At 44.9% G+C, this 24,312-nt stretch overlaps 2 protein-coding genes across 2 annotated transcripts; one reads left to right on the forward strand and one right to left on the reverse strand.

Annotated features, from left to right (window-relative positions):
* Positions 1–997: 997 nt before the first annotated feature.
* On the forward strand, positions 998–5,510 carry LOC115131084 (pancreas/duodenum homeobox protein 1-like). The gene is made up of 2 exons (XM_029662692.1): positions 998–1,817; positions 4,283–5,510. The coding sequence occupies exons 1-2, from the start codon at positions 1,427–1,429 to the stop codon at positions 4,657–4,659; spliced, it is 768 nt and encodes a 255-aa protein (XP_029518552.1). The 5' UTR covers positions 998–1,426; the 3' UTR covers positions 4,660–5,510.
* Positions 5,511–7,107: 1,597 nt separating this feature from the next.
* LOC115130124 (receptor-type tyrosine-protein kinase FLT3-like) lies at positions 7,108–23,021 on the reverse strand. Its single transcript, XM_029660916.2, has 23 exons — positions 22,914–23,021; positions 22,386–22,477; positions 21,255–21,403; positions 20,530–20,654; positions 20,250–20,376; positions 19,984–20,126; positions 19,728–19,864; positions 19,457–19,595; positions 19,045–19,222; positions 18,751–18,848; positions 18,553–18,661; positions 14,251–14,480; positions 13,990–14,087; positions 13,778–13,910; positions 13,340–13,444; positions 13,080–13,190; positions 12,661–12,876; positions 12,398–12,516; positions 12,125–12,247; positions 11,892–12,003; positions 9,372–9,471; positions 9,148–9,253; positions 7,108–8,997 (listed from the first exon to the last, which is right to left on the reverse strand). The coding sequence occupies exons 1-23, from the start codon at positions 22,945–22,947 to the stop codon at positions 8,803–8,805; spliced, it is 2,979 nt and encodes a 992-aa protein (XP_029516776.1). The 5' UTR covers positions 22,948–23,021; the 3' UTR covers positions 7,108–8,802.
* Positions 23,022–24,312: the final 1,291 nt, after the last annotated feature.

The raw sequence follows: 24,312 nt of genomic DNA on the forward strand, positions 1-24,312 counted from the left end.
TGTTAAATGAACCATTTGGGATGGATTTTAAAAGTCGCAGGTTCGGAAACTTTTGACAGAACACTAAATGGTATCCAACTAGGAGAGTGTTAAGTTAGGACGTGGTCTTTGATCCCTCTCACATTGTCAAGTTTCCAAGACAACCACCTCCCAATCTAAGTTGTTTATCACCAGGGTCAGTCGATGCGAGTAGGCCTATAACATCTGGCTATCGATTTCCCCCTCTATCAATCGCATATTGATAAGAGAACTACGTTCATATAGGCTACACTGAGTGTACAACATATTTGCCCCCAGAACAACCTCAATTCTTCGGGGCATGGACTCTACAAGGTGTCGAAAGCGTTCCTTAGGGCTGCTGGCCCATGCTGACTCCAATGCTTCCCACAGTTGTGTCAAGTTGGCTGGATATCCTTTGGGTGGTGGACCATTCTTGATACACACGGAAAATGTTGAGCGTGAAAACCCCAGCAGCGTTGCAGTTCTTGACTCACTCAAACTGGTGCACGCTCTGAATGGCAGATATACATTTTAATTTGTAGTCTTACACAGAGCGACTTACAGGAACAAGTAGGGTTAAGTGCCTTGTTCAAGGGCACATCGATAGATTTTCCACCTAGTCAGCTGGGGGGGGGGGGGGGATTCGAACAAGCAACAGTTTGTCTCCTCCCTTCATCTACACTGATTGAAGTGGATTTAAGAGGCGACATCAATAAGGGAGCATAGCTTTCACTTGGATTCACCTGGTCAGTCTATGTCACGGAAAGAACATGTGTTCCTAATGTTTTGTGCACTCAGTGTAACTGTTCAATGGCTGACATTGTTCGACGGCAGTGACATCCACATACAGGCACTGTACTCCCATCGTTTCTTCTTCTTTCCCACCAACAAAGCCAAAGCAAGCCGTGATGATGCTGACATTCTGAAGACACGTTCTGTTTGCGTTTCTCACCGTGATTGGTCTCGCAGGCCACAATCTCTCTGATAAGGTGTTCGGTGGCATTAACCCCTGTCTGCGCGTAGAGATAGGACCCGCGGATTCCCCCGTTCACCTGTCCATCGCTGCATAAGGACCAACCCGCGGCAGGTGGGTCTCAGATACCCGCGTCAAACAGTGCAGTGTTTGCCGAGGGCATTGATTTGCGCACGGTAAATTCTGTTCAATCATTATCGGACTGCGGGTCAGAGAATACAGACACAAATAGAAACTAAGTCGCGAACTTTTCCGTTTTGTGTAAACAGTGAGACCAATGGCTTAGGTGCAACAGGGTCACATGATAATGACACACCTGTCCAGGGCCTATAGCGGCGCCAGGCGCACGAGCAGCACAGGTAGAGCAGAGCACAATATTCCACGCTGCGTAGGCTGTAGGGCGCAGGTACGTGTGCACACACACCCGTTGGATAGCCCTGGCCCTCGGCAGTCATGAATCGAGAAGATCACTACTATTCTCCCGCGCAGCTGTTCAAGAACTCCTGCGCCTACCAGAGTCCACACAGCGAGGACTACAGCCACAGCCCTCCGCCCTGCCTCTACATGGCCCGGCAAGCTCAGTCCGTCTACTCCTCGCCCTCCATCGGAGGGCTAGACCAGGCGAGTCTCCCTGACATTGCTCCTTACAGTATTCCCATGCGAGAGGACCCGGGTGTGCCGCAGCTCCACCACCCCCAGGCGCCCCAGCAGACTCTCCAGCCAGGGGGTTACGAATACCCGGGGGGGTTGGCTCTGTGTGCCGATAGGAACAAATATCACCTGCCTTTCCCCTGGATGAAAACAACCAAGTCTCACGCGCACACCTGGAAGGGACAGTGGACAGGTAACTCACTGCAGTCACCTTGGGCATGTTCTCATAGTTATTATTACCGCAGTGCGGCAAAGAAAGGAATTCATCTATGGCCTCTCAAGGAATCTTTACGCACACATTTATAGGAATATTGCAGACCTTTCTTTTATGATAGGCCTATCGAAATGGATTCGTTTGAACACTTAGTTTGAACACGTTATTTTATACTGTACAAATAATTAGACAAGTTAAACTAAATACAATATTTCAACAAAAGTATTTCCTCAATAGTTAACAATTGAACATTCAGGAGTTTTATTTAGCCAATAGCAAGAGAGTGAGTGTTATGTATAGAGAATTCATCAACAATTACACTGAACATTAAGTAGAATTCAAAAGCTATTTAGCCCAACTCTCCCATTCATTATACCATATTGCTGCTTTGTGTTTAGGCTAGCTATGCCACTGCTGTGAATATAGACCTTAGGAATGACCAAACGTTAGTCGGCATAAATGTTCATAAAGTTTGAATATACCGAGGCTTTTGTGCACGTATAAGGACTTAAATGACATCATGATGTCTATAATATACAGTATGTCGTGGGTGGGTGTCAGTTTACCTTGTCAATTAATCTGTAAAGGACCTGTGTTCCCCTCATATAAACCACAATGTTTTGTATGCCTCTGAAAGAGTGCCTCCTGTCTCAAGTTCCAAGTTGCGATTTACTTCAAATATGTGAACATTTCAGTTGTGGCTATTTATTTGTTAATGATTGTCAGGTAATGATCCATATAAGTCTTCATGAAAAATGTTTCGTATTACACATGAAACTGTCTTACAATAACCTTAGTTATATCAATATATGTTTTAATGTAAAACATATTAAAGGGTATATAATTAACGTGGAGTGTTTAGGGATAACATAAAATAATTTGTCAACTCTTAATCCTAAAAGCATTTTCTGTTGCGGCCATTTTAAATCAACTCGGTTCAGCGGGTCAATGGGAGCATTTAGGATTATTATAATTTTTTTGCTAAAATAATTCAAAAAGTTTTCAAACCAATCACACAGCATTTGCGTTGATTTCAATTAAACGGATGTATGTTACTATGGATTTAATTTGTTAAATAAATTGAGGGTAACAACAAGTGGAAAAGTTGATAAGTCTCAAGCAGAATCGGTTCTTCTCAATTATTGCGTAGGCCTGTAAACAATGATTATCTCAACTCAACATTCATCAAAGATGATCTAAACAATATTGTTTGTTGGCCTATTATTAAGACAATTATCATAGAAATGTGTTAATTATTATAACCTCATTAGGAGATATGTGTTTTTATTATTTGTTATTTAAGAAAATCATGTAACTTTACTACAAGCGATTAAATTTTCTTAACTAATTTCGATAAAAGTTTATTTCAGTGAAAATATTTTCTTCAACGGACAAAAACGCCACTGCAAGAATGAGCCAACTCTAAATCTATGAAGCAGATCAAGTAATTAATGGAATAGATTTTAATTGTATATTTTTAAATCAACGAATCCCTTCACCAATATATCTGAACGAAAGTTTAACAAGTGAGCCATAATTTCAGAATTCAAAACGCAAATTAATTGTAGTGGTAACAGTGGGAAAGTATAAGGGTATACCTTCATCATGTAGGCCTATACCTTCACTTGAAATAAAAGTGATTCATTGAAGTAAACTTTTCTAAATTGCCTTGCTGATCCGGGCTGATACTAATGAACCCTTAAAGTTAGTGAAACCTTTTCAGGTGAAATTGCTGTTAAATATAGACTAGTACTAGAGATTACACGCATTATAAACAACATTCAACTATTGTTAGTTTTCGTTGTTGGTTTTCGTCAACTTACTCAGTAATTACAATGTAGCTATAGACCTATTCTTTCTTTTTAGTATTTAATAGTAATTTCCAAACAAATTTATTGATCCATTTGTGAGTGATTGTGATACATGTGCAGTTATGTAATATTCAATGTGCTGTGGTGGCCCAAGTAGATTTGAAAGTGATTTGTTTCATTTCAGGGCTTTGTTCGTTACAGAATATATGATGCCTCACATAGAAACTTTCCGTTCAGTATAGTATATCTGTTACTGAAGCAGCATCGGCATCTGTGAGAGTTGGCCTGTGGCCTACATGTGTACTGTTTGTTTCAGGTATCATCAGTTACCCAATAGAGTTGTTTCTATGCAGTCTTTGGTGATCAGTGTGTGAGCTGACTGTGTTCAGCCAATGTGCTGCTGTGTGTGTTTCAGATAGGTACACTAGAGTTCTAAATGGTGAGTCATTACCAATTTCACTTAGATTGAGGCTTTACTGGGATTTTGACTGTGGCAGGATACAATGTTTAGTTAATCTTGAGTGCCACAAAATGGATACGCCATTCTACCCCTCCCCTTTACCTTTCTCTCTCTCACCCTCTCCTCCCTCCTCATCCTCTCCCGTGTCCCCCACCCCCCGCTACCCTCCTCAGGCCCCTACATGGTGGAGGCGGAGGAGAACAAGCGGACAAGGACGGCCTACACGCGAGCACAGCTCCTGGAGCTGGAGAAGGAGTTCCTGTTCAACAAGTACATCAGCAGGCCGCGGCGTGTCGAGCTGGCCCTCACCCTCAGCCTCACAGAGAGACACATCAAGATCTGGTTCCAGAACCGACGAATGAAGTGGAAAAAGGAGGAGGACAAGAAGAGAGTGAGGGGGGTCGACCCCGAGCAGGACTCGTCCATTACGTCAGGAGACTTGAAGGATGAGGCAGGGGTGGGAGTCGGGGGGGCAGGACATCCCACCACCACGACACCCCCCTCACCCTTAAACGCCCACTCCATGTTAGGTTCTAGAGACTCGGCCTAGCAGGGCTGATATGGTTGGATGAAAACTGGACAGACACTGAGGAAAGGGGACGCTCTTAGACTGCGTTAAGACAGGCAGCCGAATTCTGATATTTTTTCACTAATTGGTCTTTTGATCAATCAGATCAGCTCTGAAAAAGATCTGATGTTATTGGTCAAAAGACCAATTAGTGGAAAAAATATCAGAATTCGGCTGCCTGTGTGATCGCAGCCTCAGTCAAACAGACTCGGTTGGTATTATTCATGTGCATTATCCGCGGTGTCAGATTGAAGAGAGGTGAACGGCGAGGACCGCAGGTTCATTGTCTGCAATATCATCATTCTGCGACTGAACTCTAACCTCATGTTGTCGTGCTGAGGACATGCGGGTCATGCACTGATGATGACAGTTGGCATTGGACATACGTGTACAGACCCACTGCTCTGGTCCGCAGCCTCTAGTTGCGTTGCCAGAAGAGGGCAGCACCCATTGCCTGGAGAGACAGTTGTGATACAGACCACACAACTCGGTTGAGAGCTACGTCCGGCATCTAGCCTACTTTGATTGCTTTACTAAAATCAATGCACTTCAGAAACTTTCTCTGAAAATGTTGGCAGTGTACAACCAAGGTTAGTTTATGTATGTAAATATATGCAGTCTATGCACGGGACATGATTCTGTCAATATTGACAATACTGATGTATTTTCTGATAAATTGTTATATGACAAAAATTAGTCAATCACACCAATTATATAGCCTATTTATGCTTAATGTTATCACATCGTTGATGTCTTAATGATGGGCACTGTGAATCATGTACTGTATTTTTAATTCTTTATTAAACTATAAAGTTCAAGTTTGAAATCAGAATAAAGTCAAATGAAACATCTGCAGTTATTTAATTACTTGACACATTGTACAATTACGCCTTTACGCACAACAATAATGCTGACATTATTATCCACTATTCAAGCACATTCAACACTGCAGGCAGACCACACGAAACCGTAAGTCATCACGTCAGTCAGTCGTGGGGCTTGTTTGACATTGCAGCCGACGGTGCAGACGAATGACTGATCTACAAATCACCTTGCATCATAAATAACGACTAATTCGTTTTGTAGTCAATCACAATTTACCAATGGTGTAAAGTAAAAATACTTAAACGTATTACTTAAGTTGTTTTTGGGGTATCTGTACTGTAATTTACTATGTATATGTTTCACAACTTTTACTCTTACTACACTACATTCCTAATGAAAATGATGTACTTACTGACCATACATTTTCCCTGGCACCCAAAAGTACTCGTTACATGTGGAATGCTCAACAGGACAGGAGAATGGTTCAATTCATGCACTTATCAAAACAACATCCTGTTCGTCCCTACTGCCTCTGATCTGGCAGACTCACTAAACACAAATGTTTCATTTGTAAATTATGTCTGAGTGTTTGAGTGTGCCCCTGACTATCCGCAAACAAAACTTTTTTTTTTTTAAATCGTGCCATCTGGCTTGCCTAATATGAGGAATTTGAAAGTATTTATATTTTTGATAAATAAGTATATTTGAGCAATTACATTTACTTTTGATACTTCAATGTATTTCAAACTAAATAATTTTACTCAATTAGTATTTTAATGAGTGAATTTCACTTTTACTTGAGAAATATTACTTTAAGGCATCTTTACTTTTACTAAAGCATGACAATTGGATACCTTTTACACCACTGAAATTGACCTACGATACATTACAGTTTTGGTGTTCTCAAACACGGCCATAGTTTGTTAGGTATGTCCGGGACCAAGAGCACCTGTAAACGGACATGACAGATCTTCTTCACTTCATCGATGGCACCCGTTCCCGGAGTCGCTCCTCTAGCAACCGTAGGATGGTCGTCTTGTTAATCCGCGTGCATATCACGAAGGGGAACCCACATGGTCCTTGTATGCCGTATTGAGCCGGGCCATGCGCGAGATGAAATAGTTTATACTGGCCTCCAGATCACCGCAGCCGGTATGATTTGAGATTTCTCCACCACAGTACCGAAAACATTCACAAAGTCGTCGTAAGGAAGATCATTCACTGATCCGATGTCCATGTTAAACTCTGCTATCTCGTCTGCACAGACTCACCAACAGCAGCCCAAAAACGGACCTTTGGGACAGGTCAACAGAAAAGCCCAGTGTGCAATTACTGTAGGGTTAATGAATTCATCGACAACAAGGCGCTTTGGAACCACTCATGTCTTTTCTACGCACAGCTTTGTAGCCTTACTAACCTAGAATGCAACCTGAACCTAAGCCTGTTTGTTGTTCGGGACACCTGAACCGCAGCTTTCGCTCTGGCGACTAATGTAGCTCTCGCGCCACCTGTTGTGCATTTTGTGCCGTTGTTTCCCCCCCGCCTCCGAATATAATACACCACTATTTGTTACCGATAGACCTAAAAATCGACAAAAAACAGGGATAATTTTAAATACTTTATTTCAAATATAAGAATAATTTCGAGAACTCAAATGGGCAAACATAAAGAAAGCAACTTCACACAGAAAAACATTGACAGAATAATCCAGCAGTCTTCTGAACCTGTCTCTCATTTATAATGACTGAAATAACTCTTATCCAAAAGCAGTAAAAACAGGACTTGCGTTGGTTTCACACAGTAAATTCAATATAATATGTGCAATATGTTCACAAGAAGAGGTTGTCTCAGCCCAACACTTGGTATTAAAATGTATTAAATGCGACATTATTTACTATGTTTCAATGTTAAATAATTATTTATCAATTTCTACAGTGTAGGAGCAAGCATTTGATACAAAAGTTTTAATTGACATATTCATTGTTAAACATATTTGGATAAAGCAAGTATTCAATTCAGTGCATTTAAAATCCACAGCAATATACAAATATAGACTGCCAGTGCCACAATATAATATGTGAGATCTTAAACAGAGTATGTTCAGTGGTGGGTAGATTACTTTCCAAATGTAATCCGTTACAGTTACCTCTCCAAAATTGTAATCAGTAAAGTAACTTTTGGATTACCCAAACTCATGAACGTAATCTGATTGCATTCTGTTACTTTTAGATACAAAAATGTATGTTACCAATTGAATAACATCTATTGCAGGATAAATCAATGTTAAAGTTTACATAGCTGGCCATACATGGATTTAACATTTTACTTTATGTGTTGGTTGTCTAAGATTCTTGAAACCCATCACTTTCTACTACATATAATAATATGATTAAATTATATATTTACATTAATATATAGAATTTATAAAATGGATGCAGCAACTACAGATTGCCCATTTAAGTCTATCAAAAGCGTGTGAGTTTGAGCATGTGTCCATTAGGTCTATGGATGTATATTTTTATCAGCATGAATTAGATTGAGTAATAAAACCCCTACTTTTATTCCATAGGCTGGGATCCGCACTATGCAGTTGTTGCAAGAGCACATTTTTCACTGGCTGTCCACTGGTTTCAAAAACAATGATTGATAGGCAGCTTAAACTTCTTGAATTCAACCATTATTGGGTTTAAATACACATTTAGATGTGTGAACAGCCATCCACAACAACCACAATCCGTGAGGCGCAAATAGCTAAATGAGAGAGCAGCAGTGTGACTCACATCAATGTGCTATGTAGGTATCAATAATAGGTGATATCCGTATCGCCGTAGACGACACCACTGCTGTCATCCTTACCTCCAAGCGTTTATTCAAGTTGGATAATCTTTGGATGCCGACAGCAGTCGCACCATTGGAAGACATAGCTTGGACTGTAGCCTACAAAAGCCTATTCCTGCTCTTTTCCCACAATCCATCAAACACATTTTGTGTGTCATCGTAGTTGTCTCTGACTTGTGGTCAGACTCGCTCAGGTGAAACAAACATACACCTGCGCCTTTTTTCAATGCTGATTTGAATGTCATTGAGAAAACATCCTTTCTGAATTCAAAAGTAATCCCGAAATAATCTTCTAGTTTTTCAAAACTATATGTAATCCGATAACAATATTTTTGCTGTTACGGATAGCAGTTTGTTTTTTTGTAATCCCTTACATGTAATCCATTACTCTCCAACCCTGAGTATATTGTATGGAATAGAATAATTAGAAGGATAGATTGGCCCCTGCACTCACTGATATGGTTACAGAGGTGTATCATCATCAGCCTCCATGGCATCCATGTCAGAGAGTGTTATTTTGGTTGTTGTGGCCCCTCCAGTGGAATGGGTCTTGCAGTGTTGGTTCTGTGACTGTGTCAAAATAACCTCCTTTTCTTTGGCCAAGGCAGAGAGGTCAGAATTCACTGGTGCATTCTGGTATAAGGAGTCATTGGAGCTCTTGTCCAGGATGTTACGGTAGAGTTAAGACAGAAAAGGGGCATAGTAAGAAATGAGAAGAAATCCTGATTCTAATGGAATGCTGTGTGCTAGCCAGTTATAAAGTTTGATACGTCTACATTGAGGCTTATTGTGTTGTTTGAATCTCACCTTCTCCTCAATGTCGGCCAGTTGGTCGCCCATGAAGGCCACCAGCTTGGCAAAGTGAGGGCGGCCCCGAGGCTCCAGTGCCCAGCACTTGCACATCATCTTATACCTGTGGGAGAGAGGGAGGGAAAGGGGGATGAAACCTCCTTTACAGTTCATATATTTGATTGTAATTTGAAATGTGTATGATGTATAGATGTAGGTGCAGAGCGGTTGTGGATACTTACACAGATTCACTGGCATAGTACGGCCGATCCATCTTAAAACCTCTCTCTATCATCACATAGAAGTTGTTGTCCACCTTTATCCCCGGGTAGGGGGTCAAACCTTAAAGGGAGAGGGGGAGGTAGAGGAAAATAGGGAGATAGAGGGAGAGAGAAAGGGGTAGGGAGAGAGAGGGAGGGAGGAAGGGGTAGGGAGAGAGAGGGAGGGAGGAAGGGGTAGGGAGAGAGAGGGAGGGAGGAAGGGGTAGGGAGAGAGAGGGAGGGAGGAAGGGGTAGGGAGAGAGAGGGAGGGAGGAAGGGGTAGGGAGAGAGAGGGAGGGAGGAAGGGGTAGGGAGAGAGAGGGAGGGAGGAAGGGGTAGGGAGAGAGAGGGAGGGAGGAAGGGGTAGGGAGAGGGAGGGAGGGAGGAAGGGGTAGGGAGAGAGAGGGAGGGAGGAAGGGGTAGGGAGAGAGAGGGAGGGAGGAAGAGAGCAAATCACATATAATAAAGATGCAGGGAATACATCTTTAATAAGTGTGTGTTTTATTTTTTATTTTACCAGGTAGGTTGACTGAGAACACATTCTCATTTACAGCAATGACCTGGGGAATAGTTACAGGGGAGAGGAGGGGGGTGAATGAGCCAATTTTAAGCTGGGGATGATTAGGTGGCTATGATGGTTTGAGGGCCAGATTGGGAATTGTACAGTGTACAGTATGTATGCTTTTAAAGCCCCCATCCTAAACATACCCCTGGCAGCCCCCCATCCTAAACATACCCCTGGCAGCCCCCCATCCTAAACATACCCCTGGCAGCCCCCCCATCCTAAACATACCCCTGGCAGCCCCCCATCCTAAACATACCCCTGGCAGCCCCCCATCCTAAACATACCCCTGGCAGCCCCCCATCCTCAACATACCCCTGGCAGCCCCCCATCCTAAACATACCCCTGGCAGCCCCCCATCCTCAACATACCCCTGGCAGCCCCCATCCTAAACATACCCCTGGCAGCCCCCCATCCTAAACATACCCCTGGCAGCCCCCCATCCTAAACATACCCTGGCAGCCCCCATCCTCAACATACCCCTGGCAGCCCCCCCCATCCTAAACATACCCCTGGCAGCCCCCCATCCTAAACATACCCCTGGCAGCCCCCCATCCTAAACATACCCTGGCAGCCCCCCATCCTAAACATACCCCTGGCAGCCCCCCCATCCTAAACATACCCCTGGCAGCCCCCCATCCTAAACATACCCCTGGCAGCCCCCCATCCTCAACATACCCCTGGCAGCCCCATCCTAAACATACCCCTGGCAGCCCCCCATCCTAAACATACCCCTGGCAGCCCCCCATCCTAAACATACCCTGGCAGCCCCCCATCCTAAACATACCCCTGGCAGCCCCCCATCCTAAACATACCCTGGCAGCCCCATCCTAAACATACCCCTGGCAGCCCCCCATCCTAAACATACCCCTGGCAGCCCCCCATCCTAAACATACCCCTGGCAGCCCCCCATCCTAAACATACCCTGGCAGCCCCACCTCATCCTAAACATACCCCTGGCAGCCCCCATCCTAAACATACCCCTGGCATCCCCCCATCCTAAACATACCCCTGGCAGCCCCCCCCATCCTAAACATACCCCTGGCAGCCCCCCATCCTAAACATACCCCTGGCAGCCCCACCTCATCCTAAACATACCCCTGGCAGCCCCCATCCTAAACATACCCCTGGCAGCCCCCATCCTAAACATACCCCTGGCAGCCCCCCATCCTAAACATACCCCTGGCAGCCCCCCCATCCTAAACATACCCCTGGCAGCCCCCCCATCCTAAACATACCCCTGGCAGCCCCCCATCCTAAACATACCCCTGGCAGCCCCCCATCCTAAACATACCCTGGCAGCCCCCCATCCTAAACATACCCCTGGCAGCCCCCCATCCTAAACATACCCCTGGCAGCCCCCCATCCTAAACATACCCCTGGCAGCCCCCCATCCTAAACATACCCCTGGCAGCCCCATCCTAAACATACCCTGGCAGCCCCCCATCCTAAACATACCCCTGGCAGCCCCCCATCCTAAACATACCCCTGGCAGCCCCCCATCCTAAACATACCCCTGGCAGCCCCCCATCCTAAACATACCCCTGGCAGCCCCCCATCCTAAACATACCCCTGGCAGCCCCCCATCCTAAACATACCCCTGGCAGCCCCCCATCCTAAACATACCCCTGGCAGCCCCCCATCCTCAACATACCCCTGGCAGCCCCACCTCATCCTAAACATACCCCTGGCAGCCCCCCATCCTAAACATACCCTGGCAGCCCCCCATCCTAAACATACCCCTGGCAGCCCCCATCCTAAACATACCCTGGCAGCCCCCCATCCTAAACATACCCCTGGCAGCCCCCCATCCTCAACATACCCCTGGCAGCCCCACCTCATCCCCAAACTCGGTCAACACACAATATAAAGGACAAAAACTAAATCAAATAATGACAATACATTTTTACAAAAAAGAGTAGGTATGTTTATGTAGCTACCCAGAGAGAAGACCTCCCACAGCAGGATACCATAGGCCCAGACATCGCTCTGCATGGTGTACATCCCCTGGAAGATACTCTCTGGAGCCATCCACTTCACTGGCAGAGGCACCTGCGACACAAGACATCAGACACACACATTGACACTGCATGCCTAGAACAGAGCTGTTGTCACTGACAACAGAGCATCTGTAGAATACAGACAAACACTCCCTTCTGTGTATAGTACCTACATTTCCTCTCACTACGTAGTTGGAGTCGTTGTGGACGTCTCGGGCCAGTCCAAAGTCTCCAATCTTTACTAATCCACCCTGAGACACCAACACGTTCCTGGCCGCAAGGTCCCGATGGATGCACTGGACACAGAAACACACACCCAGATAGAGAGAGTGTGTAAGAGTAATGAGAGTAATGATGTAGGGAATAGGGACTATTACATGTATGAGGGGACATGGTGAAGTGAATATGGTGCAGTGTGTAGTGTGCAGGGTTGTCAATCCACGTACGTGCTTAGAGGACAGGAAGTCCATGCCTTTGGCCACCTGGTAGGAAAAGCTGAGCAGGTCGTCATAGGTCAGTGCCTCCTCCTCCTCCTCTTCCTGCAGCTTCTCATAGATCCCTGGACCTGTGGATCAGCATGGATCAGCTGGGGTCAGTCAACAGGATCTACTGGCAAACAGTGAATAGATCCTACCGACGTATTTAACTGTGCTGCTTTATACATTAGCATGCCTATTTCTTCATGTATCTGTGTCTACACAACCCTGACCATCAGAGGTGTCCATGGGAGAGGAGGTGAGGCTGAGGAGGGCGATGCTCTCTTGCCCTCCAGTGGAGCTCCTCTTGGGCAGGTTGTGGTAAAGTCTACTGAAGCGGTCCCTGGTGAAGGCCTCGGTCAGAGACTTGTGGTACAGCTCTCTGTTGTTCTTCAGGTAGTTCAGCAGGTCCCCATTATGGCAGTACTGGAAGATCAGGTACGTTGGCCCTGTCAAAGTCACACAGTCACAGAGTCAGATACACACATTCACAGAGTCACACACAGGCACTTAGAGACAGTCCTAAATACACATGTACTCGTTTCAGTACAATATCTAAAGACATGTTCTTGGCAATTCCATGTTGTAGTTATTCCTGCGTTATTTCTGCTAGATGCTGGTTTCTGAGCCTGTCTGTGATTGGGTGTCGTACCTGAGCCAGTGCACGCCCCCAGCAGGTTGACGATGTTAGCATGCCGTCCGATGTGAGTCAACATCTTCAGCTCTGACATCAGAGCCTCTTTCTCCACTGTCTCATGCTTCTCTGCATGGGCAAACATCAAGACTCAACAACGACCTGAGTGACTTCACTGGTGCAGGGTATGTTAAATAGTATGAAAAACAAAGTGTGTCTTCAGCAAACACCAACACTTAGCCAGCAGTGTAAAACATCACACAGGTAAAACCCTGTACCTTTCAGCATCTTGACAGCCACCTGCAGGGAGACTCCCGGCTTGCTGATGCCGTGGGCTGTAGCCTGAAACACCATGCCAAAGGCCCCAGAGCCCAGCTCCTTCCCTGGGGAGAAAGACCACAACAACACAGGGTTGGTGGGAATACTATTGGTGAGGCTGGAGACTAGAGATTCCCAAGTAGATGGGTCAGGCTACGTAATTTCATTTACATTTACATTTAAGTCATTTAGCAGACGCTCTTATCCAGAGCGACTTACAAATTGGTGCATTCACCTTATGACATCCAGTGGAACAGTGGTGCATCTAAATCTTTTAAGGGGGGGGGGGGGGGGTGAGAGGGATTACTTTATCCTATCCTAGGTATTCCTTAAAGAGGTGGGGTTTCAGGTGTCTCCGGAAGGTGGTGATTTCACTGGTACATCTCCCCCAGTCTTACCCAGCTCCAGGTTCTCTCTGGGGAACTCCCATTTCTGGTCATACTGGAAGTCTTTGAAGTTGATGTAGATGTAGTCGTTGTCATTAGACCCCGTCATCTGAATCACCTGTAGCTGGCTCTGGTACTGGGGTTTCTACACACAACATATCAGGAGGGTGTGAGAATGTTTGAGTGTGGTGAGCAAGTCTGTCTGTGTGTCTCTGTGTGTGTACCTTTTTCCTGAGGATGTAGAGCAGCGCCACGCTGACCAGTATCAAAGCCAGGAACAGAACCAGACTGGACACCTTCAGGAGTTGAGAGGAGTTGGAGGCTGATGGAACACACACATCAACAGATATAACCAATGTCTGACAACAGCCATGACAACACTGTGACCAATTCTGTTCCACACTGGAGCTATGATGACAACCATTATAAAAATACTTAAAGCTGTAGATGATTTTCTGACTTATTTTTCCTGACTGACCACTTACGCCGTTTGAAGGTACGCTGCTGCTGAAAGACCATTCCTGCATTGAACAGTGGCTCGCTGCAGTGTGACTGTGAGTGGACAGAGTTTGCAATGCAGCACTTGACAAAGTGGTTCCCCACCTCGACCCTGTCCAGAGAGCTGAGGACCTTCTTATGGCAGAACTGGTCTGAGTCACAGAGCTCTGGGGGAGGGGCAGGGATCTCCTTCCAGGCTGCAGACTCTGACTGACAGCTAGGGGGGGGGGGGGGGGAGGTTAACACACACAGAAAAACACGTAGGGTCGGTTTCCCAGACACAGATTAAGTCTATTCCTGGACTAAACAGCACGATCAATGGAGAATTTCCATTGAAAATAATCTTAGTTTGTGTCAGGGAAACCTCCCCATAAAGTTGCTTCAGGGGTTAACTAGGCATGGGCAATGGCATTGAAAATCGATATCAGTTGCATTTTTTAAAACCAATTTCGATATATTGTTTTTAATGAATAACATTGCACTGGCTTTGTGCAGTCCAGACAACTTTTTGCTGATTGCCCATTGGGCAATGGGAACCTTGTTGATGGCCTATCAGCAGGCATTTAAGTAGGCCTATGCTAAATTGCGAGTCTGTAAGAGTGTTGCAGCAAAATCCTGTATTTTTCTTTTACATAATAGTGTAAGTTAACAAAAGGAAGTGTGGCCACCCAAAAGAAACCTGGCGAAGGGCTGTGGAGAAAGAGATGAAGGACAGTGGCCTATCATGGAAAACCATCCCCAAAAAGGCAGAAGACCAGCAGCAGTGGTGCCCTCTTGTGGAAGGAAGCCTTATGTTCCAAATAGGAATGAAGAGGACTAAGTAAGTAAATACCCAGCTAGCACATTTGGTTTCTTAGAAGTTGTGGGAAAGTAGGTTCCGAGAACGTTTTACTATGGTTCCCTGAATGTTTTCCTGGAAGGTTTAATTAACGTTCTGAGAACGGAAATTATAGGTGATTTGAAGATAATGAATTAACGTTCTGAGAACATGTTTCAGTAAGACTTTTAATAACACTGCTAGCTTAGGTTTACTGTTCTGAACTCCAAGCAAAGATAGGACACATGGAAATGAATTTGCTTAGGAATTAATCATGCAAACATTTATTTTTAAGAACGTTGTTTCTTAATGTTCTCTGAACGTTCTGAGAACATTACTTTAAATAGAACCATGAAATTGACACCTAACAAAAATATGGTTCTCAGAACGAATCCTGGATTTCCAGAACTTTGTAGGAAGGTTGTATGGAAAATAACCATAGGACAATCACACTCTCACCAAGCTCTGAGAAACATATGGTTCTCAGAACATTAGGTGCTATCTGGGTAGGTTAACAGGAACAATAACCATAGGACAACCACACTCTCACCAAGCTCTGAGAAACATATGGTTCTCAGAACATTAGGTGCTATCTGGGTAGGTTAACAGGAACAATAACCATAGGACAACCACACTCTCACCAAGCTCTGAGAAACATATGGTTCTCAGAACATTAGGTGCTATCTGGGTAGGTTAACAGGAACAATAACCATAGGACAACCACACTCACCAAGCTCTGAGAAACATATGGTTCTCAGAACATTAGGTGCTATCTGGGTAGGTTAACAGGAACAATAACCATAGGACAACCACACTCTCACCAAGCTCTGAGAAACATATGGTTCTCAGAACATTAGGTGCTATCTGGGTAGGTTAACAGGAACAATAACCATAGGACAACCACACTCTCACCAAGCTCTGAGAAACATATGGTTCTCAGAACATTAGGTGCTATCTGGGTAGGTTAACAGGAACAATAACCATAGGACAACCACACTCTCACCAAGCTCTGAGAAACATATGGTTCTCAGAACATTAGGTGCTATCTGGGTAGGTTAACAGGAACAATAACTTATCTTTATTTAACTAGGCAGGTCAGTTAAGAACAAATTCTTCATTTTCAATGACGGCCTAGGAACAGTGGGTTAACTGCCTTGTTCAGGGGCAGAACGACAGATGTTGGAGTAGTAAATGAAAGGTTGCAAGTTTGAATCCCCAAGCTGTCAGCTCTAACCACTAGGCTACCCTGCCACCTCTACACTCTAACCACTAGGCTACCCTGCCACCTCTACACTCTAACCACAAGGCTACCCTGCCACCTCTACACTCTAACCACTAGGCTACCCTGCCACCTCTACACTCTAACCACTAGGCTACCCTGCCACCTCTACACTCTAACCACTAGGCTACCCTGCCACCTCTACACTCTAACCACTAGGCTACCCTGCCACCTCTACACTCTAACCACTAGGCTACCCTGCCACCTCTACACTCTAACCACTAGGCTACCCTGCCACCTCTACACTCTAACCACTAGGCTACCCTGCCACCTCTACACTCTAACCACTAGGCTACCCTGCCGCCTCTACACTCTAACCACTAGGCTACCCTGCCGCCTCTACACTCTAACCACTAGGCTACCCTGCCGCCTCTACACTCTAACCACTAGGCTACCCTGCCGCCTCTACACTCTAACCACTAGGCTACCCTGCCGCCTCTACACTCTAACCACTAGGCTACCCTGCCGCCTCTACACTCTAACCACTAGGCTACCCTGCCGCCTCTACACTCTAACCACTAGGCTACCCTGCCGCCTCTACACTCTAACCACTAGGCTACCCTGCCGCCTCTACACTCTAACCACTAGGCTACCCTGCCGCCTCTACACTCTAACCACTAGGCTACCCTGCCGCCTCTACACTCTAACCACTAGGCTACCCTGCCGCCTCTACACTCTAACCACTAGGCTACCCTGCCGCCTCTACACTCTAACCACTAGGCTACCCTGCCGCCTCTACACTCTAACCACTAGGCTACCCTGCCGCCTCTACACTCTAACCACTAGGCTACCCTGCCGCCTCTACACTCTAACCACTAGGCTACCCTGCCGCCTCTACACTCTAACCACTAGGCTACCCTGCCGCCTCTACACTCTAACCACTAGGCTACCCTGCCGCCTCTACACTCTAACCACTAGGCTACCCTGCCGCCTCTACACTCTAACCACTAGGCTACCCTGCCGCCTCTACACTCTAACCACTAGGCTACCCTGCCGCCTCTACACTCTAACCACTAGGCTACCCTGCCGCCTCTACACTCTAACCACTAGGCTACCCTGCCGCCTCTACACTCTAACCACTAGGCTACCCTGCCGCCTCTACACTCTAACCACTAGGCTACCCTGCCGCCTCTACACTCTAACCACTAGGCTACCCTGCCGCCTCTACACTCTAACCACTAGGCTACCCTGCCGCCTCTACACTCTAACCACTAGGCTACCCTGCCGCCTCTACACTCTAACCACTAGGCTACCCTGCCGCCTCTACACTCTAACCACTAGGCTACCCTGCCGCCTCTACACTCTAACCACTAGGCTACCCTGCCGCCTCTACACTCTAACCACTAGGCTACCCTGCCGCCTCTACACTCTAACCACTAGGCTACCCTGCCGCCTCTACACTCTAACCACTAGGCTACCCTGCCGCCTCTACACTCTAACCACTAGGCTACCCTGCCGCCTCTACACTCTAACCACTAGGCTACCCTGCCACCTCTACACTCTAACCACTAGGCTACCCTGCCACCTCTACACTCTAACCACTAGGCTACCCTGCCACCTCTACACTCTAACCACTAGGCTACCCTGCCACCTCTACACTCTAACCACTAGGCTACCCTGCCACCTCTACACTCTAACCACTAGGCTACCCTGCCACCTCTACACTCTAACCACTAGGCTACCCTGCCACCTCTACACTCTAACCACTAGGCTACCCTGCCACCTCTACACTCTAACCACTAGGCTACCCTGCCACCTCTACACTCTAACCACTAGGCTACCCTGCCACCTCTACACTCTAACCACTAGGCTACCCTGCCACCTCTACACTCTAACCACTAGGCTACCCTGCCACCTCTACACTCTAACCACTAGGCTACCCTGCCACCTCTACACTCTAACCACTAGGCTACCCTGCCACCTCTACACTCTAACCACTAGGCTACCCTGCCACCTCTACACTCTAACCACTAGGCTACCCTGCCACCTCTACACTCTAACCACTAGGCTACCCTGCCACCTCTACACTCTAACCACTAGGCTACCCTGCCGCTGCATATGCCTTGCTCATATCGATATCAAATGATATAAATATCATATTGAATTGTTGATATTGGTGCACACCACTAGTGTTAAGATATATAGCTGAATCCTAACATCCTAACATAAACTCTGGCCTAAATCTAGAGATACCTGTCATTGGACAGAGAGCAGAACCTCCAGGTGAGGTTGAAGGGGAGGGGGCTGTTGGTCTTACAGGTGATGTAGTCTTCTTCCTGGAAGAGAGTGGGGGTGGGCGTACCTGAGAGACAGAGGAGGACAGGTTTCTTACTGAGGAGTCATGCACACAATCACAAGTCTTATCTGACTGGGCAGTTGGCTGTCACTCACTTGCCACACACAGAGAGAGGGTCTTTGTGAGGTTCAGCACCCCAGCCTCCAGATTTAACTGGTACTTTCCTGGCTCAGGGTTACATAGCTCCAGAGTCCTGGGGGGTAAACCATATGGAACCATATTGAACCAGACTTAACCTCATCAAATCTTGTAGATACAGTAGACCTTTAGTAAAGCTTTATAAAACTGCAACAGAAACACAGAACCAAATAGCACATGGATATGGCAGTATGTCCTGGATTAAATGAAGTCTCAGGAAGCCCACACAGAGGCCACCAGCCTTACTCTACCTGTTCTTCCACAGTCGTGTGGGTTCAGGGCACTGGGTCTGTACACCACCCGGGCCCAGCCAATGGCAGCGTAGGAGAGGGTATGAGGAGACCAGGGCCCGCAGACAGAACCCTGGCTTCTCCTGGGCTGAGATGGTACTGCTCTCATTCAGCTGGTCGATGGAAATGAAGCCCTTCTCTGAGGACACACAACACCGGAAATCACATGGAAATCACTTGGAAATCATCATATGGGGGGAAAACAGGTAGGGGGTGGTGGTACGGAGAGAATCAGGACAGATGACAAGAAAGTGTCTGATAGATGAGTAAAGACCAAGTAAACATAGACATTTTTAAAAAGTCAAGGGAATGTTTGACTGAAAAGAAAAGGTAAAAAGAGAGGGATTTCAGTGTTGTTGCCTGTTGTACTGACCCAGGACCCGGATGTGGGTGGACTTCCTCTTGTTGTTGTTGCTCCGGCAGATGTAGATGCCACTGTGGTTCACTCTCACCGACTCAAAGAACAGGTAGGTCATACCTATTCCTTTATAGGATAGATGATATACGGACACCTGGAGGAAAAGATGGTATACTGCATTACCTCAAATACAGTGAACAAGTCTTGGAGAGGAAAGTGAAATGGGTCTGATCACATGCTCTCAACAATGTAAGTAAAAGGTTCATGAATGAGTGATAACGCTTACATGTTCCTGATTCTCCGTCAGCCACTGTGTGGTGCTGTTCTCTCTCTCTCTACAGCGGAGCAGCAGGGGCTGACCCGGGCTCAGAGTGATCTCTGGAGCTTCATTATCATCATCCACACTACGACTGCTGTCCAAGTCTGAGACACACACAGGAAGCCAACAGATCACACACCAGTCACTATTCAACTGACTGAGTGCCTTTAATTCCATTTTGTTTTTTGGGGCATTACGTTTACACTTTTACAATAATACTAACCATAGTCATAGAGCTGAGAACACTCTTCCCCTTTGGGGTTAATAGCACAGCACATAACTGTTGTCTTGTAGTATGGTTTACTTCCTTCTATGTTGTTGGACCTCTCGGAGTCCTTAGATGTCTCGTTCCCATGATTACCTTGTCTGTGGGACAGGAGGAGAAATGAAAGTATGTAGCCGTCCTTGGAGAGGTCCTACATATGAAACTCAAGTCAAAACCCCTGAAGACACTCTTTAAGATTTTATATTATGTTCACCAAAGTTTACCCAGTCTTGTCAAGGTTATCGAACCATTTGATTTCTGGCTTGGGATTTCCCTCTGAAGAACACTGGAAGTTAGGTAAAAAGCCTCTTCTCCCAGGGATGTATTTCAGATGTGGCTTTGACGGACGTCCTGAAGGTAACCAATGGGAGAATGAACTACAGCTAGGAATTTCAATGTTGTTCAGAATCATGATGATGGTATTGACGTTATATGACTTTCATGTGGTGCAGATCAGAATCTGATATCACATTAGTGGTTTAGAAAAGAAGGTCTGTCACTCACTCAGAGGAGGTCCAACCAGTAGAGAGAGCGTCAGGGAGGAGATGATGCCACAATTCATACAGCTGAAGGAGTACTCTCCAGAATCACTCACAGACGTCTGTGGTATGGCCATAGAATAGCCCCCTCTGTTGGCAGGACAAAGAATTACAGATGAATTCAGCAAGGATGCAAAAGTACACAGAACCCCACAATAATGATACAATGGCCTTGAGGCAGTCAGGTAACACAACAAAGACAAACACACCCACACCAAGGTGCTGTAAAAACTAAAAACAAATTATCGTCTGGTTGTCTCAGCGAAGGCTAGAAATAACTAATAAGAACCTCGATAGTGCTCCTGCAAGTTTTATATATGTTTTTTGTGTGTTTAATTTTTAAAAATTTGTGAGTACATGTAGGTATGTAGGATATGTGTGTGTGTATGGGTGTGAATGTATGTATACGTATGTGTATGTGTGTGTATATATGGATATGTGTATGTACAGTATATATATATATATATACACACACACCATTTTTTTTATTTTTTATTATCTTTCTTAATCTTTTATTTTAATTGTATTTTTTTTTAAATGTATTATTATTATATATTTTAACTTCTTTTTTTCTTCTTTTTTTAAAGCCTGTCACCTCTGTGAATGTGGAATGTGTTTTGTTGGTTGATTGAAAAACAAGAAAACTTAATAAAACTTTAAATTGAAAAAAAAAAACACACCCACGCCTACCTTATTGGGTCAGGTCCACGGCTCCAGCTGCAGACAGGGTCTCCTGGGAGGCTCTGCATGATGATATGGAGGCTCTGCCCAGCAGGGACCTCTAGTCTGGTAGGACCAGAACCATTCAGATGGGCTTCAGACAGAGTACACCACACCCCCTGGAACAACATGTCACCATGTCAGGGAGAGAGAGTAAGTGAGGATGATCAGCTGTAAAACGAGATGGCGTTTGAAGTGAATATAGATCCGTTTTCAGAATATTCATAAAGCTGTTTGAACACAAATCTCAGACATTCATCAAACTTTGTTTTACATTTGGAAAGTACGAGAAGCCTGGCGAGAATGTAAATTGTACATTTCTTGACATTCTATTAAAATAGCAGTTCTGCATTTGTTCTCTGAGTCAAGGTCACATTTATAGGACTGCATCTATAAGCATGTGTTTTGACACCTTTTTAGACAGTGTATGACAGGAACACATAGGCTAGTAGGTGTGGTGCACAGGAGGATGTTGGCAGCTTAATTGGGGAGAACGGGCTTGTGGTAATGATTGGAGCGAATGGTATCAAATCCATTAAACACATGGTTTCCAGGTTCCATTCCATTGTCTCTGTTCCAGCCATTATTATGAGCTGTTCTCCCCTCAGCAGTCTCCTGTGCTGTGGTGCTATGTCACCACCACTAACTGTGAGTTTCTGCCCTCTTCTTTTATGCATTGTTATTCCATTTACCTTGTTGAAGTTAGAGCAGAAATACATCTGCTTTCAGAGTTATGTTAGGGCTGCAGAATTTCACTTTTATTATCCTTCAAAATATATGACCAGAGCAAATCCTGTATCCTTCTGCAATGCAATGTGAAGTGACATTCGGCCACACAGCCCACCATTAGAAAAATCTTAACGATAAATGCACATGAGCTGACAAACCGGATGTATTGTTTGTGAGGATAATCTCAAAATGGGACTCAGCCACAGACCACCAAACTTTCACTCTAATAAGTAATGAAACATGAACCGAAGCGGGGGACAGGCCACAGGTCTTTTCAAAATCCGATTGATCATTTAGGTTTACAGTAAGTGACCGGTCAGGTTGATCAATTAATCCCACGAATGCACAAATACGGTCAGTTTAGGCACCTACAGTCAGGCTGGTGATACATTGCGCTCGAGGTGCGTCTCGCTGAGGCTGCAACTCGTCTCCGTCACAAAGAGCGCACAGCAACAGGAGCACCGCTGGAGAAACAGAGAACCAGATCAACGGAAACCAAATTACTTTATAATATCTAATCAAGGCGTATTTTCATCAATTTGTTGCAATGTTTTTCTTTCAGGTGAAGACAAAAAAAGAAATACATTATACACAGCAGATGGATGATATTGAGGAATTTGCGACGATGGGAATGTATAAAATGCAGCATATAGTTTTGTGCAACATTTACATTTTAACAAATAATTAGCTAGAATGAAAGTTTTTATTTTGTTTTGAAATGTATTTGGGGAAAAGTTGGACATGTATTGTTACTTTAAGGTTATAGAATAAAACAGTCGTCGAACAAACTTATGAATAAGACAACCATGACGCTACCTTTCAATGTGAATAGAGATAATACTATTCCATTGATTATTTGTGCTATAAAACACATTGTTGATGATGATTTTAATAACTCACCGATCTCAACTCTCCTCTTTCCCTTCATTGGCATTGGTCTTCAACGTATGTAGCTTTGTCTCACAATGAGACCGTATCGAGAGCGAAGCTCCACGAAGTTCTCTTTTAATCGTGACGTTTCATCTGATGTGCAGTTCTTTTTCAGATAGACTGCTCTGTGGCTCTAGGTTCATGACGTTATCACAGTTCATTTTAATGATTGGCCACACAAATGAGGATGGTTGGCTATTAAAACATGGTCATGAACTAGTCTATAGTTTATAGGCCTTAATGCGATTACAACCTACCAATTTTATGGAAATCTTTCTAATAACCTAACAGGCTACAATGACATTAAATAGTAACTTTCTTGACAAAAAAACGTTTCATCGAAAACCAGCTGTTTTAGGCTTAGTTATAGGGAAACATGTCAATATGGCCTTCATTTTGACAATTCGTTGCAAAAGCGATATTTTGGTATTTTAGTAATACATCTGGCTCCTTTTGCCCCTAACGGTTCGACTCTAACATTGGAAACGTAATGTAGAATACCTCTGCATCATCTCAACTAAGCCTAAAACATCTGGTTTTCGATTAAACATTTTGTCCTATCGTTCAGCCTATAGTAGCAGCCAATATGTGGTGTTCAATGTAGGCCAACATTCCATGAGACTTTTGAAAAAAAACATGCAGGGCTTGACACTAAAACCTGTTTATCCACTTGTCATTCAGACAAGGAGGTGACTGAATATATTGTTGTGTTGTTTGATCCACCACAAAATAAAATGCATAATTATTCCCATACCATTATTACAGAGAATCTGACAAACTATGCTACCCTCTGCCTTTGGCTACTTAGCTCATTCAAGCCTGTCTGAAAAAACAACACCCCTTTCAGAATAAAAAAAAAAGCTCTTTAACTGACTCGCTCTTCAAAGATGTCTAGACATGTACACAAGTTTTGTGCTCTTGTAGGAAGCAGTCACCCCCTTGCTGACTACAAATGATTTATAACTGGGCTAATAACTCACTAACTAGCAAAGGATATGAACATATATGTGCACATGCTCACTACATGTAGTTCTTGCTTTGATCTCAAAACAAGCTCATCTACTCAAGACCGATCACCCTGTAAAAACAGTTCAGTTCAAAGTGAATGGCACAGATACATATGCGGAAACGGTCTATTTGCGTATAGGCCTACTGCAGCTTATGGTTATAGGGCACCCAGTCTGTGTAGAGAATGGGCAGTGGCGGTTCTAGACCATTTCAACTGGGGGGGGGCAAGCTGGGGCCAGATATACTGTTAGAGGGGCCAGTTACATTAGACGTTATTGTTGTCATATCGTTTTCTTCACTGCATTGCAGGCATTAGCAGGCAAAAGACCATGTTCATAATCATCATCGTTGCCACTGTCTA

Source organism: Oncorhynchus nerka, linkage group LG6 (assembly GCF_034236695.1).
Source record: "Oncorhynchus nerka isolate Pitt River linkage group LG6, Oner_Uvic_2.0, whole genome shotgun sequence".
NCBI lineage: Eukaryota > Metazoa > Chordata > Actinopteri > Salmoniformes > Salmonidae > Oncorhynchus > Oncorhynchus nerka.

What these genes read in the sequence shown, in the direction of transcription:
- LOC115131084 (XM_029662692.1), top strand. Translation starts at nt 1,427, where the DNA reads ATGAATCGAGAAGATCACTACTATTCTCCCGCGCAGCTGTTCAAGAAC. An exon ending in CTGGAAGGGACAGTGGACAG is followed by an intron (nt 1,818 to 4,282) that starts GTAACTCACTGC and finishes TACCCTCCTCAG; the next exon opens with GCCCCTACATGGTGGAGGCG.
- LOC115130124 (XM_029660916.2), bottom strand. Translation starts at nt 22,947, where the DNA reads ATGCCAATGAAGGGAAAGAGGAGAGTTGAGATCG. An exon ending in TCCCATGGACACCTCTGATG is followed by an intron (nt 12,517 to 12,660) that starts GTCAGGGTTGTG and finishes GCTGATCCACAG; the next exon opens with GTCCAGGGATCTATGAGAAG. An exon ending in TACTATGCCAGTGAATCTGT is followed by an intron (nt 9,254 to 9,371) that starts GTAAGTATCCAC and finishes TCTCTCCCACAG; the next exon opens with GTATAAGATGATGTGCAAGT.